Genomic DNA, 21,030 nt, shown 5'->3' on the forward strand with positions numbered 1-21,030 from the left:
AACTTAGAAAATTGCGCATATATATATATATATATATATATATATATATATATATATATATATATATATATATATATATATATTGTCATAATATAATTTTCCATAACTTTCCTCTATATATATATTGATGTTTCCCATCTTTTTTATGGCTTGAAGTTGAAATATGTCAAAAATAAAGTGATCTTTTTCTCATCTTAATACGAGTACGCTATTCAATTTACATTCCGCATAGTGTACCTTTTCTTTGAGACTTAACAATTATCCTTATTGCTTAAAAGTTTAAATTGAACACGGCAAAATGTTTAAATTTACACTAACTTTATAATGAATAGTTTAACTACTTCTGTGATAATATGTTGCAGCCCTGAGATCAATGCTGCTATCTACTCTTATTAATTTTTTTATTTATTGCTAATTTTTTTAAAAGCTTTGACACAATTTGGAATAGTTTCTTCCATGTTAACGGGCCAAGTACAACGCTTTGCACTTGTAAAAAAAATAACACACTTAGTTGCAGTGTCACGTGTACACCACACGAAAGATTTTGGTTTGCATTTCGTGCTATTTTCTCAACTAATATTAAAAACACTTTCGGTTTCAGTAAAGAGATTAGAATGAAGATGGAATATACCCTTGGAACGCTCAATTAATTATAAGAAACCATTTCTCTCTACCTATTACCGTTTTGGCTCCATAGCGGTCACCGTTAAAACTGGAAGTGGTTGATTATCCGTCATTTTTTGATTTTAGTACAGAAATTAGAATAGAGATGAAATACATTCTTAGGACGCTTAATCAGTCGCAGAAAACCGCTTCTCACTATATATTACCATTTTTACTAATTAGTATGAAATGAAACGAAATCTTCCAGCTTTAAGTCCTACGATTATGCCGGCTAGCTGATGATGAGAAATGAATGAAATAGTGGAATGAATAAAGTGAGAGTAACGGGGAGAATCCACAGGAAACTCATGAACGATGTTTGACCATCACAAAGCTCACTTGGCGCGAAATTGGATCGAACCAGGAACCCCACGCACTAGAGGTGAACGCTCTACCACTGAGCTGCCGTGCTCATTGCCCACTAGTAATCAACGTAAAAATTGTAAATGGTTGACTTCTACTAGTGCTGTTAAAATTGGAATAATTCGATGAATTTGAATAATTCGAAATATTCGCAAATTTATTATTCGGATAAATGTTCCAATATTTGAATAAAAGAAGAAAATAGACAAATAATTTTAACAGTACTAAATTCTTCACTTTCGTTTCGACATCACCTCCAAGAACAAACAAGATTTCTAACCTTTGATCCTCTAAATTCAAACCAAATTTGGTGATGATTGGTCAACTATTTCTCGACATTTTTTGTCTCCCGGACGGACAGACCGACAGAAGAAGTATATAAAGGAGTTTTAGTAAACCAAATTTCTTTCAAATACGACAATAATGCTCATATTAGACCTGTGACTACTACAAAGGTACCCTGATATGCTGCATTAAAAAATAAATAAATAAACTAAACTAAACATTTCTGCAGAAAATAGTTGCTTAAATTATTATTGTAGATACTGTCAAAAGTGTAATTTCGTTTCAAATTTATAGAAGTATAACGTCATAGGGCATTTAGAAAATTCAAATAATAGTGATAATATATTATTAAAATAATAATAATAATAATAATAATAATAATAATAATAATAATAATAATAATAATAATAATAATAATAATAATAATAATAATAAGCAATTGTTGAGGCTACAATAAAATCATTCTCGGTAAACGAAGTATATCAGAAGAGAAAGAATTATATGCGAGACCCTTTTTATATCGTAAAAGCTCGAAAGGAAAATAATCAATTAATGAGATGTTGGAAGAAAAGACTCAAACCTGTGAAAGAACCAATGATGATGACAATTATTATTATTATTATTATTAAAAAGAGATGAATTTGGATAGAAAAGCATGAACAACCAGCACACAATCACTGATGGCTCGAAAGTAGAAAACAGGTAAGCAGTTTTAATTATTAACAATCTATTGCATATAATGATATGAAATATGAAAGAAAAGGGACGAAAATAATAATAAAAAGAACGAGTGAAAATACATTCATTAAGGAGAACTAGGTCTGTACAGTGTTAAATGTAAGACCTAAAAGGAAAGAGGAAAAAAAAAAAGCTCAACGAAGAGATCCATTCTACAAAAATAAAGTTCAAACGAGGCCTCCAAAGACGAATAATAAAGGAGTTTCCAATGAAAATGAAAAAAAGAAAAAATACTGAAAGCTTTCAAATGTGGATTCGAATAAGATGTACTGGATGAAATTAAAAGAAAGGAAGGATAAAAAAAAAAGAACCAGCAAGAGAATATACTTTCAGGTCGTGATGAGGTTCAACTGAAGCATATTAAATATGCTTAAAGAAGAAAGTAAATTATTTGAATGCATTCTTAGCATGATTGTTTAAGAAATCAATCTGGCTATATGAATAGCGGTCTCGAAACCAAAGAAATTCACAACGTGTATGAATAATAGATGTTCGCGATGTACATCATTAATGATCGAAAGCTCAATTAGTTTATTGATAAATACAAATACTTCATTTATTTCTATATTTCATTGTTTATCCCTAGATTCCTTTATATAGAAAACAATCGATGAAAGAGGTAAGAGGTCAGAAGTTTGCCAGAGTTGAGCGCACATTGCAGCAATTATCCAGTAAGAATCGTGTTAATTAAAAGAAAAAAAACGCGCAAGGTACAAACCTGATACCTTCTCACTACGAAGGAAGATTGTTAACTGACCCACTCTGTAACCAAGCACATATATATATGTCCAAAAATTAAGAAAAAAAAATGAAATCTTTTAGTTTTATATTCCACGCTTATGTCGGCTAAGCTAAAGGTGACCGTGATGGTGAGAAATGAATGCAATGGTGGAATGAATAAAGTGGGAGGAAACGGGAGAACACCGAGAAAAAGCCACCAACACGGTGTTTGTCCACCCAATGCCCACTTAGCGTGAGCTGGGATCGAAACAGTGATCCCACGCGCCAGAGCTAAATGCTCTACCATTGAGCCAATATGTATCTACAGTCATCGACATCAACGACAGAAGTTATCGCCGCTGATCTAGTGGCCAGTGTGCGGACCTTTTATGCATGGGGTTCTGGGTTCGACTTTCGGTGGAAGAGCCTTGAAATTTGAACGCATTCCAGTGGTTCAGATTCCACCTTAAGCTGTAGGTTCACGTCTTTAATAGCTTCGGTACTGAAAAGAAACGCTATACTTCAACTAACCAAATCAACGACAAACGTATATAAGATATTTCATATGCAATCTGTATACGAAATGTGATTTTTGCTTTTGGCGATGACAGTCAATAATTTTAAAAAAAAGAAGAAGAAAAGGAAACGCAGAATTTACACCTCAGACGTTCCAATACGAAGCAAAATTGCTAACTGCTCCGCTCCGTAACCAAAATAAATAGCATATTTTATATGTGATATGTGTGTAAAATATGACAAAATATGTTATCTTTTATCAGTGACTTAGTTAATGTTTATAACATGATGAATGTGCTAATCTCTGTGGATTTCTATTATTTTTAAGTAATCTTCAAAGTTACAGGTCTGTTAGGATAATTGGAGAGGTTCAAATCACCCAACAATGAACAATATTTTAAATTTACTGACTACTTTTGTTTAATAATACCTTTCAAGTAATAGGCTGCTACGGAAACCAAAGCTTGATATTGTCTGGTGTTCCTTTCCATTATTTCCAAAATTTGAAGAAAAAGATAGAGACTTTACAGCAACCTTCTCTAGATAGATCATGCAACTAGATGGAAATTTCCCCAGCTTTCACTTCCATTGGATTAAATTCAATGTTATTATCCAACTGTCTATCTTTCATATTTCTCAATAACCCTCAATTCCGTCACTATTAGGCCCACATTACAGAATTTTACTAAAATCTTATAAAGAAAAAAAATGTAATACAGGATTTTCAATATACTGTCTTAATTCCTACAATATTTGAATAGAACAAAAAGAATAACATGGCTACTCATTCAGTAAACATTTTTAGCAGTGCTTCTTTCAGAAAAAAAAATATCCGGGGGCACACTGCTGGATCTATTCTATTTATTATTATATTATAGACGTATTATTTTGGTCTCCTCCGGGGGGCATTCTTAGAGCTCCGGGGGGTCAGTGCCCTCTAAAAAAACATGTCTGGAAGAAACATTAATTTTTAGAATGCAACTTCATTGCAAAACCGTGATAAAAATATATGAATTAGACCAAATCTAATTTATTTCATATGATAGTAAAAATAAGCGCTGTAGCATACATAATGCAATAAGCATTTATTTAAGAAAAACTGTTTTCTTCTAAATTAAAAGAAAAAAAACTATTACAGCTTAAAACAGATTGGAACAAGTTAGTTTAAAATTACAAAACGAGCTAATTGACCTCCTTTTGATTATCAGAAATTAAACTAAAATTGTATAGTATTTACTACGATAGATTATATCCTTTTGTCTTTAACGTATAAAGTAAATCAACAATAACATTTTCTTTCTTTTTTAATGCTCGGCTTAAGAAGGCTGGAGGTTTATCATCGCAGAAACAAAAGGCTGCTGTTGGATATTATTTATTGCAATACAATCTAATGAAGATTGTTATAAGCCACTTCCCTGATCTTCTTATTGATCTACACAAAGGTTTCTTTCCCACGGAAGCGTTACACGCAACTTTTCCAAAATTGCAAATGCTCTGAGAAATGTCAAATTAGACATTAAAAAAAAAGTTTAAACTACACTTTACTTCAATCATATTTGATATAGTCCCTCACAAAGCCATAACATTAAAGTAATCTGTTATTAGCCAGTGCAGTAAAATACGAAAAGATTACTTTCATATTATTTCTATGACCCTAAACTTGAACATCTGATTGATTTGTATTTAATCCTTTCTCATCAGCAAGGTTATACAGGACAAGAAATAAGTAACTAACTAACTCTATGGCCTATGGAACCCGGAGGTTCAATGCCGCGTTCACAAAAGCTCTCCACTGACTTCTATCCTTAGATAACTGCATCCAGTTTCTACTTTGTATTCCAATCTCTGCGAGATCCATCTTAATATTGTCCTCCCATCTGCGCCTAGGTCTTCCTAATGGTCGTTTTCCGATTGGTCTTCCTGTCAAGACTTTGAAAGCGTTTCTACTTTTTTCCATTCTAGCTACATGACCCGCCCACCTAAGCCTCCTAGACTAGACGACCCTAACAATGTTGGGTAAACCGTATAAATTATGTAGTTCCTCGTTATGAAGTTTTCGCCATTCCCCATTCCTGTTCCTCTTGGATCCGAATATTCGTCTCAGGATCTTGTTTTCAAATACTTTCAGTCTATGCTCTTCCCTCAGAGTAAGTGACCATGTTTCGCAGCCATACAAACACAACTTAAAGTGGGATGTTTGATCCTCTCTCACTGAGAACCGAATACGTGACCGCATGCACTAACTTACATGTGTTAGCCACTAGACCAGCGAAAAGGGGTCTTGAAAATCTGAAATCTTGTTAACATATTAGGCCTACAATCATTTTCACAGTAACACAATAATATTCGTTTGCGCAACTACTTCTTTACGAGTTAAGTTAAATTTGTAACTATTGCCTAATAATCCTCGACAAAACGTGTAAATATGTTTTTCCTTTTATCTGTCAATACCTAATCACACTCAAGAAATATTTACAATGGTGATAAAAGCTAATACTCTTATATATATACGCATGTATACACAAGAGCAGGTCTGTGATTAGACGGCGTGACCAAAGTAGAGGAAGTTCGTAGTTTGCAGTTCTAATACATTTTGCTCTTCTTCAGCGAAGCGTAGTCTAGACGAGATTCTGTAACAATATTGGCTAGTTCCTATTCAAATATTGAACACCAAGGTTCAGACCGCTGCAAATGAACACAGATTTTGAAGGGTTCAGACCAACACAAGATTATATCCATTTTTGTGACAACAAAAAAGTTCAAAACCTTAATCAAGTCCTCGTCCATAAGCAAATAGCTTTAGTGTTTGCAATTTTTATATATTAAAACATTCACAAGAAGTGCTTTTGGAAATACGAGAATTTTGCAGATATATCAAATTACACCGCGACCGCAATAGTACCTCAATTTTAGTCGGTAATGGAAATGGTCAATTTTGGTTCTCAACAATTTGACAGACCTGAAGATGCTTTACAGCAGAAACGATAAATATTGTTCATGAAAAATATTGTTAACAGCAACTGCTAATAGCATAATTGATAATGATTTAATATATTACATATTCCACAAATTTGATATAAACATTGCCAATACAAGACTACCAGAAAACTGAAGCAAGTACATCAGCTGACAAGCTTACGTTGAATGGATTGATTTCTGAAATGCAACATTATTTTGGCGTAAAATTAAGGAAAAATGTAGTTGTTAATATGGAGGAGCAATCTTTCTTTGTATTTGTTCAACAACTCTTGTCGTGTTAAGGAATTAATTATCAAAAAATATTGGAAGTGTAGATAATAGCTTACTACAAGTTAACTTCACATCTGAGCTTCCAGCTGTGTTCACATAGACACAGTCTCCAGGAATAACCCATACCACCCTATACAAAATAAACTTACTACTAACTTTGGGATGAGTAAAACAACTTGAACAAGTGTACTATTAATGCATTATTTGATGAAGCTACACTACAAAGTTTTACATTTGGACCATTTGTTGTGCCGGTACTCAAAGAATAATTGTGATGAAAAATACCACCTTTTGCTGGCGACTGAACACATTAATATTTGGTGAGATAACTGACGACAGACGGACTCAAGGTCTCTAATATATAGGACTATAACGTGTACTTACGTATTAATAATATATAGTGTCCTAGCCAACATCTCCTGTCGTTAATGTAGAAAAGAATGTTATGTTTAACAAAACTGACATACATGGTTTTAACCTCAGGGGATAGGTAGGTCATCACTTTTGCCATTGGGAATAGTGGTGTCGAGGGATCACAAACTCGCTACGCTCAAAGTCTTCCGTGAACATATCGGCTGTGGTTCCAAAGGAAACCACTACGAAACGACACTACATCCATTTTTTATCAACTTTCCTTTCTCTCACGGCCGGCGATGCTGAACGTCTGAAAATGTAAATGACAACCGAACCCTGGGGAATACAAAATTATATCCATGAAGCTCGAGTTAAAAACATGTGACTAGACGAGAACGTGGCTCCATTTGCGGAACTGTCGTACGAAATATATATACTGTACTCTATTTGCTTATATGTTACGACATTTTCTAAAACTTTGCAGGCTTTTATTTAACTCATTATCTTGCATTTATACTACCTATTTTTTTTTCCGTCAGTTCACATGGGTGACGGCTTTCATATTCAAGAAATATTTTACGAAAGAACCACAGCAGAATATCAGAATAACTTTCGTTGTTTTTTTTTTGTTATTAGAATTAATTAGATATTCGTATTAGGTTTGATATTAGAAATATAGAAATTTAATATATAAATTTAATATATATGTATTCTTTTCTTTTTACGCAAACATGGTTGTTACTAGATATTTAGCTTAATGTCATTGAGTACTCAGGAAAAAAAATGACGAGAAAATAGTATTTTCTTCTGGATATGATCTCGAGTCAACATAGGCCTATTTCTCTTACTTTCCAAAATAAAGTTTTAGGTTCCATGGAACTAACAAAATTGAATTCCAATTAAGATTTTTTTTTTTTTTTTTTAATGTAGTAGTGCTGAGAATGGAATCAATTACTGAAAACCTCTTAAGTATAGAACACGGCATAAAGTTGTTTCCCTTGTTTGTCATACGTCCTCGCAAGGGCGCCGATTTCTCTGTAAATTTGGGGGGGGGGCACTCAGACGCAGAAGGTATATATATGAGGATGTTAAGACAAATTGCATTTAAATTATGCCAAATATTGTATATACATAAATACACTAGGGGGGCCGCATGAGCTTTGGGGGGCCCGGGGCCCCCCAGGTTCGGTGCCCTTGCGTCCTCGCTATTACCTTACCGTTTCAGAAGTTACACACACATGCTCACAACGTAAGAGCAGTCTGTATATTAGGTAGTACAAATTAACATTTTTTTCAACTAACTAAAGCATCTATCTTTCGTCTTTGTAGGTAAATCATGCAGAATATTTTGTCCCCTTAGTTAAGTCAAGTGAGCTCATTTCAGTACATCGATATTTAACTACGAAAAGATAAACTCCCTGGTATTGCATCCAACAAAAAGCCTTAGCCAGGCAGGAATCTTTTATCTGAGTAATGTATGGTTGTTACTTATCCATCTCCCATCGTCGTTACTTATTGGCTTTCTAGAGTGGAGTTCGTTATCCCTTAATACAAGTGGCTACCTAACTACTTCAAAATGCTGATTGGATCAATGCAACACATTTGAAATTTGCATCTCCTTTGGAAATCAAAACCAAGAGCATACGCACCAAAAGTTTACCGCGTTAATCACTCCACTACATGGGAACATAGTTCCTACAATACTTTATCTTATTTTGTTTACGAAGACAGTGAAATGAGCAAGGAATGATTACACCAACAAGAATTTAATTGTTAAATCTTATCCGAGCCATTAAAGTTTTATTCGAATTGCAATTCTAGACGAAGAACTTTACAAAAAATATTCTTTACACACATTTTTATTGTTCGTTTACCTTTTGTTCTAACAATATTATTCACCAAAGTACTTGCTGATCGTAGATACACAGAAAGAAAGTTGAACTATACTTAGAATTTCACCTAATATTATTTTCATAGGAAAGTTATATGGATAAAAGTTTAGAAAGGAATATTTCTCACTATTTTCCCGGTACTTCGAACCCTAAATCAGAGTACAGAGTATAGCGACAGTTCCAGTAAGAAAAGCTACACCAGTTAAACATGTACTTGACACTACATTACTTATTTATTTACTGCTGTCTTTTCAACTAATTCCTTGACAGAACATACTTTCTATGTTTACCAACTTTGTTTGGCATCACGATAACTTCGTGCAGCATAAAATTTTCACATTTTGAATGAGATATCACATGAAACAGGCATATTTCTTCTACATTTGTGCTTCGAATAATTTATTTGCGTTTATTATGTAAATATCACTGCTGAACGGAGTTAACGTCAACATTCTAATTGAATATTAAATACGTCATTACTATTGTGGGAAAAAAAAGTTTCTCTTTTCTATATGTAGATCACTAGAGCTGACAAAATTGATATTCTTTATTCATTTCTATCATGACCTAAGGACACTTATAATTCATCACAGGTTTAAATACGGATTTTCACTTAATTAGTTTGTACGAAATTTTGCTTGTTTGTAATACGTATTACTTGGAAATCACTTTCCTTTACAGTGTGGAGTATCGTCTGGTATTTTTTTTAATGCATAAATTGAAAATATATACCATATTTGACTACACCACCAAAACAATTGGAGATGTGCATTGTCTTATAAGGAAACATATTTGGGTAAAAAGGGAAAGCTACGGAACGATGTGAATAACCTAAGAACATAATCTTTAACGGTACTTAAGGGTTTCTAAGACAGTATATATTTGTGATATTAATTATTATTATTATTATTATTATTATTATTATTATTATTATTATTATTATTTTGGAACTAGTAATTAACGAATTAGAAATAGTTTGATATGAAAAAAAAGAACACGTTAATACAAATGTCACAAATAGAAAACTATTCAAGTGTTGACTACATTTTTTAACACCGCATAATATTTTGATGCTGATGATACGTTTAATTTGTTTTGTTCATTAAAGAATTTTACATCTGTATACAAAACACACTTCAGTCCAATTTCTTAGTTTTATCGAGATATACGTGTCACTGTGGAGTCGTAAATAAAACAAAGATATGTCTGTTTAGCACGGAAAACGTTTCATACGATACATATTAATGTTTCAAGTATTCACTCCATATTTCTTGCATTGTCTGTACATCTATCTTAGTCTACTTGTTTCTGTCATAGATTGAAAAGGTTAACAGAAAACATTAATAATAAATTAGCATAACAAATTAATTAGTCAGGGTTCTACTAAAATCAAGCAACAAGAAAAGAACTGAAAGATGTTCTTCATTGGATGGAAACGTGTTAACTCTATCTGATGTCACAACTGATAAGCTGTTTTGGAACAATACTTAGCAGCATGTCTGTATACAATTATTAGTAGTATTTTTTAATAGCATGAAGCGATTCGAACGTAAGACGAGTCGGTTTCCTTTAGGTAAGGTAGTTTTATAGCATTCATTTTTTTTTAAATCAGACGTATTAAACACTGGAGTAGAAATTCAAAATATAAACAAATAAAAACTATGTTATACTAGGAAGCCCGGCAGATGCGCTACATCCGTTGAACGTCCCTGACAAGATTTATCAGCTAAAACAGGAAACTAAGACATATTCTGACTGGGAGATAAAAAGTGCCAATTCTGACATCAAAAATGATGTCACATAATGTGTTAACAAATGCAGATACCTACTTCTACCTCGTCGTTGTGTTCTTTACCACACACAATATAACAAACAATTTAGCATGCTTATCTATCATTTCGGCTTTCATAAAATAGTTCAGTGCAATAGCAATTTACGTACAACTATCGAAAAGAAACTGAAACAATTTTAAATAAATTAATAAATAAAGGTAAAGCCATTCACAAAATGTATCCTAAAGTGTTTCAGAACTCTGATGGTTGGACCAGTTAAAAGTTTTCACAACCACTGGAGTTCTGGTTTACAAAGAAAATGCTTGGTGACAAAAGAACGCACCTTTGGAAATCACCAGACACTTTCACCCTATTACGATATAAAAGAAATTAGAAATTAACAAATTAACAAAAAAAAAAAAAAAAAAAAAAGTTGAAAATTATGATTTAGAGCGCGTAACTACTAACTCCCATGCTTCCTTTAGCGTTCCATCTTTAGAAGGTTCATTCCTAAACAGACGTAAGAAATGAATGTCTCTTTTCAGTGCCAGTTACGAGACCGAGTCAGCCATATTTATTGAGAACTTCAATTATTAAAGATTTGAGGGCAAACGTCAACAGCCAGTTTTATGGACATATATTAATAAATTTAGGGTGCAGATGTTCAGACTTAGATTTAAAAAAAATAAAATAAATAAATTATAGTAGTAATCATTTCAAAAAACTATCGTTGAGAGTCCTAAATCGGATATGTTTAATTGATCTATAATCTGAATGTATAATATATTAATTGACAATTTTAAGTGTCACTGAATATAAATACATCATAAATATTACACTTCCAAAATAAACTATTTTTCTTTCTTTTACGCACAATAACTTGAAGACTGTATTAACATGCTTGCTCAGAAATTTAATCGGTATTAATTCATTAAAAAATATATTGGAAACATTACTACATAAGCTATATATTTTTACCTAAACAAACTTCTAAATAAATAAATAAAGAAATCGCAGTTAGTTTGTACTACGTAAAATGATTGAACTTACCCCAGCTTTCGGGCATTTTCCATCCAAAATAGGTCCAGAAATGTATCCCATGTTTCTATATTTTATGCTACCGTTAAAGCACATATGAATATTTTCGTTGAACTTAATTTCTATATCTTGAAGGCTATAAACACACATAACAGAATGATTTTGCGGCTTATTTGTTATTCCTTGACTGGGACCAAACACTCCCACAAATACTGGATCACCAGGTTCAATACCAAGATTCTGGGCAAGATCGGGCCCAGCCATGGTCATTTTTGCATCTCGAATGATATTATAGTTCATGCCGTCCTTAGACATGCACTGAAGAGTCACTTCTGTATAACTGTCATAATTAGCATCGTTGATACAAGTTCGTGCAAGACGAGACACGTAGCCTTGCTCTTCTTGGCCCGGTAAATGCGACTGTTTTTGAACAATCACGAAATACGCATATTCACTCGCGTTAAAACCGTACACATATTTCACGAGAAAATGATCCCTATATTTCACATCTATATTCAGTAAAGACTGTTTCGAGAACGAAAACTCGGCGATATCAAGATTGTATAGATTTCGACTTGCAATCGCAGGGACATCCAAACGATAACCACCATTGTTTGTGAATGTTGTACCAACATACAGCACGTTCGTACGCCCCCATGGTTTATAATGTTTCGGCCCAATAAAAGCGTAAGTGGACGAAGATTCGTCGTTGGCCGCAATACTGACAGGAATGAATTCAGGTTGGAGGGAAATATTGGCCATTTTATATTTTTCACACGCACCTTGAGAAACAGAACCACAAACAATAAGCATTCTTGATTCCGTATCTATCACTAGCACTTTGTTCACATTGTCAGTAAGAATTGTTTCGATTTCAGGAGAACTACAACCTTTAGCATGACATTCTGGACTATCTAAGCGAGGTCCAGTTTTCACAGCTTCTTCAATACGTAAAGAACTATCCAGCTGAAGAAGTCTGTTTACTCCAGCGACATAAACGCGTCCTGTACTGCGGTCAACAGCAAGGTGGGTGAATCGCGCTGAGCTATTCTTCGGCACATACTGTGAAACGATGTGACGGAGAACGGTGGCAGAACTAGCCGAATCACCAGTAGATACTACTGCCCCTGACGATCCAGGCGCCGATGAAGAGGAAGCAGCGATGGCTGAAGATGGTACGGGCAAGGATGAAGGCGTTAGAGATGATGATAGCGGCTGGGCACCTATTACTGATCCCTCACCTATACTTCCTCTGGATTCTGTATCCACACTGCCGCCTATACCAGCGGACAGGGTCATTCCAGTGACTATCCAAAATGTAGCTACCACGAAGAATGCGGTTTGAGCCATCCTTTTGGAGTCTTGTCAACAATTCTTAATTTCTTAGAAGAGATGATTCACCATTTCTTGACCTTAAATAAAGAAAAAATAAATAAAAATAATTTTAGTATTTGCTTTTCATAATATTAAAATAAAATAAAATCCAATCATAAGTACAAATAAATTACTTCGAACAACAGAATTCCCATTACAAACCAACCAACCAAACAAAAAAAGTATAAAGTACAGGATTACACATAGTACAGATAATGACTAATAATTTATTTAATGTTCAATTTCAGAAGCATAATTGACTACTAAACATGAAGTGACCATCAACATTCACGTATGATCTGAAGTGATTACAAATGTAATATTACTAACTCATCATCTGGTGTTTGGTAACACTGCTTGCTATACACCAGAATCTTGAAGACTAGTTCAAAACTCCGTCTCGTTCAAATATTGTTTCTAGTGGTTGGAGGGGGAGGCATCACTGCTATAGCGCACGCGCGATACATAAAACACCCATCGAAGACATGTAATCCACGCGCACTTAAAATACTGTTTCACACAAACATTCATCAACTTAGAAAACATTTAATAAAACTAAGCAAAACTAATGGAAATAAAATGCCATTGTATTACATTTTGCAGCCCCTTTGAATACTGAACGTTATCATCAAACTATAATGGCAGATCAATTTCATACAAAAGGCTGAATATACAACAATGTTTACACATAAAATCGGGAATACAATTTTTAATTTTAGAATACGGGATGCATTACCTTGTTTATGTTAATTGAAGTTCATATTGAACGGTAAATGAATATTCAGGATATATGCATATGTTGGGGAAGTTTTGTTATAAAGTTTGCCTTATGGCTCTTCCAACAAATCAAAGAAAAAAAAAAAGCAATCAACGATTACTAATGAACTAAACAATATTCATGTATTGGTTCATTAGTAACGTGAAGAGGGATTAGCTACGGACAACACAGAGTATGACAAAAACACGCTACCGGGAAATCTGTGTGGATTTGCGAACTTTACAAACATTGTGTTGGCTCCGCCAAAAGCTCGTTATTGTAAAGGTTGCCCGTGCTTCCACAAGCTACAGATCCATCGTTACCAAAATTGAACGTGTCCATTGCGACAGATTGCGATCCCTACAAAAACAAACAGAATCCGATTGACTGGACCATCTCTGAAAAGTAAACATACGAACACAATTCAGGTTTTAAGCTGAGTGTAGTTCACTAGTTATCTCTCTTTCTCTTTTACGTACCCACGCACGCACTCTCATATATTCTCCACTCCCTTTATATATATATATATATATATTGATAGTCAGTTAGAAAAAAAAAAGAAAATATATTTCTTTTTCTGAATTTGTGAACGTCAATTCAAATTATAAAAAGGAGTTCACGTCACTCATATAAAATAACACACGTGGGCCCCTTAATGAAGAAAAATAGTATAGCATGATCAATTAGTAAAATAGTGTAGTCATTTTTTTTCATTGTTCAAAGTATCTAATCAGGAACAATTTTTGCGTGTCTACTGAAATAACAGTTTCTCATTAATTGATCCGAATTTTGTTTTGTCATATATATACATAATGTTTTAAAAGTTCATATTCCATCGCTTTATGTTAGCACTCCATGCTATGGGAAATTACATTCATTCACTTTTAGATAACTCGCTAACCTATACTGAGCAGAAGTTGTAAAATAAAGTATTACTATAAACATAAATTGGTTTATGAGTTAAATTGAGACTTTGTCAATCAAATTTATTTTTTTCTGTCACAACTTCAACCAATTCTTAAAAAAAAAATAAATAAATAAATAAAGCTCTCAAGTTTAAAACTAAAGGGAATCGAACTTGGCTAGACAATGCTCAAACGATATATCGTGTATACGGAAACCTAATTCATTCACGCTAATATTTGCGCGTTATCAACAAATCAATGGTAAGTAAATAACAGAAAAAGGTCTGTAGGAGGCTATTTATTTAATTATTTATTCACTTCAAGCTTGACTTTTACTGTAGTTGTTTTCAAAATTATTGTATATTTTCAGTCAATTATTTAAAGATAAACTTAAAGACTCATGCATATTATACTAACATTGACCATATGCCCATTTCATCAATATATTTTCCGCTTTTTATCCAAGGACACTCTTGGCATGTCTTTCAAACCTATTCGTGACAAGGCAAGACAATCAATTCTACTTCGAAAGTCCTTTTTCTCCATATCTAGAATCAACCTATGATCTGGGGTTCTTATTATAAAGTCACGGCTGATCCTATGGGAGAGGGGCAAAGAGCGGACTAGACGGATCGGATTTCGCCGTCAAGAAATACACACAGAGGTTTGAAGTCACGTTTGATACTATTACACTTACACACACACACGCACACACATATATGCATATACTACCAGAATGCATTTTCTTGGTGGAAAACCAAAGTTAAAAAAAAAAAAAAAAAATCCAAAGTATGACGTGAACCGATACAACTGAATTTTTAATGAAAGCGTTCTCGAGACAGTTCTGATAAATGGAATATTTTCATACGTTTTCAAACTTGTTTTTCGTGTCCATTTGTATAATTAAATAGCCACACAGAACTACGCATGTATTCGTTCGTTCCTGGACATTTTCCTCGTGTACTTTCGGAACGCACGTAGTATGGATGGATCGATGAATAACTCTTAGAAAATTCCCTGCACTATCACGCTAGAACACGCAAACTTGCCATGGTTTGGCTGATTAACACTGCAGACACATTACAGACTAAACAAACTGACTGAAATAATGGTATTGTAAAAGCTGAAGTAATTCACTTTTTTTTCTGTTAATATGTTTTCACGATCTTTATACTGAATAAAACGGAATGACGAACAATTAAGAGGTTGCATTGGCTGCATCATAACATGCAACAAACAATCAGATAAGACTTGTAACACATTTATTATGGGTTATTGAAGCAATCACTATTGCATGTATGGATGTTACAGCTCATTTTTGAAAGAAGGAACAAATTGTATCAACAATAGAGAATCTGATAAGCGCTCCTAATATTATCATGTCTTATTCACTTCATTAGTAACTGAAGACAGTGTACGTTGGAAATTACTTTTTTTTATCAATTACAACAGAAACAACAACTTACGGTATTATCTTGTGTAAATTTCGAAATCATTTTTTTTATATTCTGCAATCTTTGCGAACTTTGCTTACATACACAGAAAAAAAAAAGAAGAAACAAATAGCGAACTGGCGTCCTGTCACTCTGCACACGCCGCGAACTCCCTCGAGAAGTCTCGGCAGAACAGCAAACACTGTTGCCGAGAAGATGTGCTATGTTACGAGGTCGTCTGTGCCGTACGTCCGCCGTGGAAACGGCCATTATTTACTAACAGTCTACGGAGCTCGTGGAATGTGGATGTAATGCATAATGTAACGTCGCTCTAAAAAAAAAGTAGTAACACAGTGCCTTTAAACTCATTTTGTTTCATTTATAATGATATTCCAAATCTACATTATCAAATCCATTGCTTAAAGACATATTAAAAAAAAAAAATATGCAGTGCTCACATTAAGAGTTTCGAAAATATTTGAAACTGTATTTTTTAAAAAGTGCGATAGATTAATATTTCTTGATAATCATGCATTCAAAACAATATATAACTTTTGGTTCCGACGTATGTTAATTCAAGGATCACCTAATTCACGCAAAATGTAACCACGACAATGTATTTTACCTTTTTATGATCATTAACGAGCTCTAGGAATGGCAAAGAGTGTGCATTTGGTCTGCACAGTATATTAGATCTCACCAGTTGAAAAACATACGAGCATTCCGAATTAATGATTCCGAGAATTTAATGGTTACAGAGAACAAGGAATTGATTCCTAATTTTGCAAATAGGGCAATAATAATAATAATAATAATAATAATAATAATAATAATAATAATAATAATAATAATAATAATAATAATAATAATAATAATAAGTTCGATTATTGTTTACTAGTAATTTATCTTACTGCTCTGAGCCATGATTCAATTTTCAGACATTGATATTATATTTGATCATCTCCCCCTCCGAGAAGAAAGAAAAATACTTTAAGAAATTTGAAAATTACATTCAGTATTTGGAAATTACATTACGCAGCTTCACATTTTGAGAACCATAGTTGGTGGCAAACCAAATGAAACACTTTCCTGTTCTCAGACATAAGAGCTATCAAGAGACTAAAAAGGAATTTAAATAATAATAATAATAATAATAATAATAATAAAAGCTTACCTCTTCGTTCTCGAACGAACTTTAATCTTTAATTTCTTTCTACAATGAACGTAATGAGGCTGCCCGGTTTACTACACCTCAACAACGTCCATTCAAGGGGAGTTGAATGCCAGACAACCGGCCGTTGCGACATGCGGGCTCAAACACAGCTGCCGAATCCCTCTTGTTTGGATGACGGCACTCCGTAAAGAACGTCGTGGCGAAAATGTTTATTTGGTCTTCTGTAGCTTTACGACTTTATAAGGATTTGTATCTTTCACAACAAATGGCACTAGGGATTAGGGATTACTCTCTTTTCTTAAAAAAAAAAGTTTCTTTTATAATTACGATACTCTTGTTAAAAAACACCGACTTTTTTCCCCTTAGCACTGTTAACCACAATAAAAAAGTATAGCTTCCCTAAAACACACTTATTTTTTTCTTCTTCAAACAAATTTACACAATAACTTTCACTATTGTTGAGAAAAACATCCAACAAAGAATAAATAACGCTATAATAATGTCACTTGGTTCTGAATTACACCACTTTTGGCCGGAAACCATCACTTCTCGTAATGCGAGACAAAAACACAGCAACCACATCTTTTTCGGGTTGCTGAACCGACTGATGGGTCGTTAACTAAATACGTATTGTTGGGTCGATTACGAACTGATAACTTCCGAATTTCTTCAGTTACCGGCATGTTGAACTTTCACAACTTTGTACGTTCAATAGCTCTCAAGGTCTAGGTCACTACTTCCGGCGGAACATCAGCGGAGCGCGGGTTCGAGGACCAGCGTCGAGTAGAAAGAAAACGCCAAACATTGTACTTCTCAAACAACTCACAGCACACTGAATTCTGTTCACAGCCTGCTCCAGACTCCCTGCCACGGAGGACGCAGGGTGCGCGAAGTACGATTGGCGTTAAGGTCCAGTAAGCCTGGCAAAGAAGCGACTCTATCGCCCTTATGCTGCACCTAAACAGCCACGCGGTGTGGTCAGGATTCGTCACTCTAGGCAGGAGAGGGGAATGAATGTTGTTTCTCAGCCCAGAATCGAAGATCGTCTGCATCGTGCTGCCACCTGGCAACGAGCCGACCCGAAGCAAGCAGAAACATGTACACAGGTGGTTAAAATCCTGGATGAAACGTTTTCCCTTCGTTGTATGTTGACCGGACTGACGGCCTGTTTGCCTGAATGCACCTGCAAGAAACTGACACTTTGCCGAATTAAGCAACACATGAAGTAGTTCCTAAATTATTTTCCCAGGTAAGAATTCGAGAAATGCTCTTGGTACCTGAAAAAATGAAGCTGCCTTTTTGGCGGTTAACGGTGTTTCAATTTTACATCAAAGGGTGGAGGATGAAAGAACACTTTGTTTCAGTTTTTCTATACTTTTAAAGATGACATGACATTCTAGCTGTATATTGTGTTTGCGCTATTTGAAAACAGGGCTATATATAAAAAAACAAATTAAAGTCAGTGATGGAAACATATCGATGATGGAGTTTTCAAATGCCATTATTATTTTTATCTTACAAAAGTTTCGTCTTGCGCAAGAACTTAAATAACAATAATATTTTTAAATTATTTCATTATTTTCACACATAACAAGTACGCGTAAAAAGTGCTGAAAAATGCAGATAAATCTATTGGCTGGATTAGCGGAACTCGGACCTCAATCACATATTTCCGAAGAAGATGTTCTATTCTTAACACCTTTCTGGCAGTGGTATTGAGGTTCGAGCCCGAGTCAGTCGAGAAGTCATTTTTTAAATGTGTTTTCTTGTTTGTTAGTGAATTTTTCAATTATGCTTGCACGTCTTAGCGGAATAGGCTCAAAAAAGTTTTAAAATACATACAATACATTTCTGTAGCTTTATTTGTGATGATAAAAATTCAAAAGTTACCTCACCACCATATATTGGTTATCCGATACGGGAAAAGGTTTAGTATTTGATCAGCTTCTGGTAAAATAAATTTTCATTATTTTTTTCCTCAACATAGTTTCTTTTCAACCCTTATGAAGTGCGTTAGGAATACACACAAATATAAGAATTGAGTTTATCTCATTTCAAAACTGTGTCGTCGTTTCGAAAGATGTGTGTTTCTATAGGAGGAGCTCAATCTGGTCTCTCGTCACGAAAATTGTGTCTTGTCTCGTTTCGTGCTCAACTTTAACATATCAATTCTAGACATTCTAGTAGGTAAAAATTATCAAATTAAATAAGTTCCTTGCTTTGGCGAAGTAACAAAAATAGTGAAACAACTTACACAATCTCTCTTTCTCACACAACACATACACAGTGTTTATGGAGCAGTTAAACTATAATAATACATTGATACATTTATGAAGCAAGTGATCAAATATCAGACCTGACAATGCTCTTAACCAAAAGTCCAGATTTCCTGCGTTGACTTCCGTAACAATTTATCTAATATAAACAAAATTGTTTGTGTGTCTGTCTCTGTGAGGCCTGGGGACCAGACGAGTGGACCAAGAGTTAACAAATTTTGGTCACGGGTATCTTGATCCAGATCCCAGACCAAGACGAAGCGTTCTTTTCAAAATTCGAATCAGGGGTCTCAGGGGAGGGGGCGTTTACTGGTACATTAAAAGTAGTAGAAAATGACCGATATTAGTGTCAAATTCATAGTTTTCGCGGTCGCTGAGATCAATGGTGACACATCCATTAGCAATGACTTTCAAATTCAGCTAACATTGTATGTGGGCCGGGGGTCAACTGCGGGGAGGGGAGGGGGTTTACTGAGACATGTAAAAGTAGTAGAAAATGAGTGATAGTTTTTTTTTGTTCAGTTTGTTTACACAAACATTTTATCTGACCCATGCGAAGAATGGGTATTTCAGCTAGTATTCTATAAAATAATTTTAACGTTGTGTATTATTTTACAATTAAATGGCGCTTTGAAGAAAGAAAAAGAAACTACTGGAAACTTCAAGAACTCGGTTTGAGATTTGTTTTGAAATTCACCTTTAAATCTGTATGCTACTTAGAAGTAATGTTCGGTGTGCAAATACAGCTAATCGATTAACAACATCCGGAGTAAAACATAAACTGAATCGAAACTGAAATTGAAAATTTCGTCCAACATGATACAAATATAAAATTAAAATGGAAAGTTAAAATGGCTTATCGAATGGTGAATATATATATATATATATATATATATATATATATATATATATATATATATATATATATATATATATATATATATATATTTCTTGTGAGAAATCTCACGTTTTACGTAAAAGTTTTGTATGCATATCCAAATCTCGTTCTTTCTGTGTGAATATCTTCTTTTGTTATTTTAACAGAGAGTTCACATTTGTGCTTGATTTGAATCACGGAAAGAATATCATTTCCCGGAATAGGATTCAAATTTTAAGAGAAGATGTGAAGTGAAGCTCTAGAAAAGTAAATATATGAAACCATTTTCATTCTGTCAGAGGAATTTTCGTTCCAACATATACATATAGTCGACTTTCACATAAGTGTTTAAAAAATAAAAAAAAATAAGGTCTCTTGTTTTTCTTTTTTTTTTGTCTTTAACTGTTCGCTCTATTTTTCTCTTTCAGTGTTGTCGAAGCGTAATTGTTAATAATAATAATAATAATAATAATAATAATAATAATAATAATAATAATAATAATAATAATAATAATAATAATAATAATAATAATAATAATAGGTTCCCTTAGCCAATTAAAGGTCACGTTCGCTTTAGATGCATGATCAACATATCGACTTGCAGCGCAGTTATTTTTGGATGTAAATATGAATATTAATAAGCA

The 21,030-nt window shown here is 33.8% G+C and overlaps 1 protein-coding gene across 1 annotated transcript in view; it reads right to left on the minus strand.

Moving 5' to 3' along the window:
* The window catches only part of PlexB (plexin B), a 461,345-nt gene extending 443,290 nt beyond the window's left edge, over window positions 1-18,055 (minus strand). Inside the window, 2 exon segments of the mRNA XM_081761825.1 lie at window positions 11,603-13,002; window positions 17,234-18,055. Coding sequence (XP_081617951.1) covers window positions 11,603-12,940 — 1,338 coding nt within the window. The 5' untranslated portion in view covers window positions 12,941-13,002; window positions 17,234-18,055.
* Window positions 18,056-21,030: the final 2,975 nt, after the last annotated feature.

Source organism: Thermobia domestica, chromosome 6, assembly GCF_964235325.1.
Source record: "Thermobia domestica chromosome 6, izTheDome1.hap1.1, whole genome shotgun sequence".
In the NCBI taxonomy this organism is placed as follows: Eukaryota; Metazoa; Arthropoda; class Insecta; order Zygentoma; family Lepismatidae; genus Thermobia; species Thermobia domestica.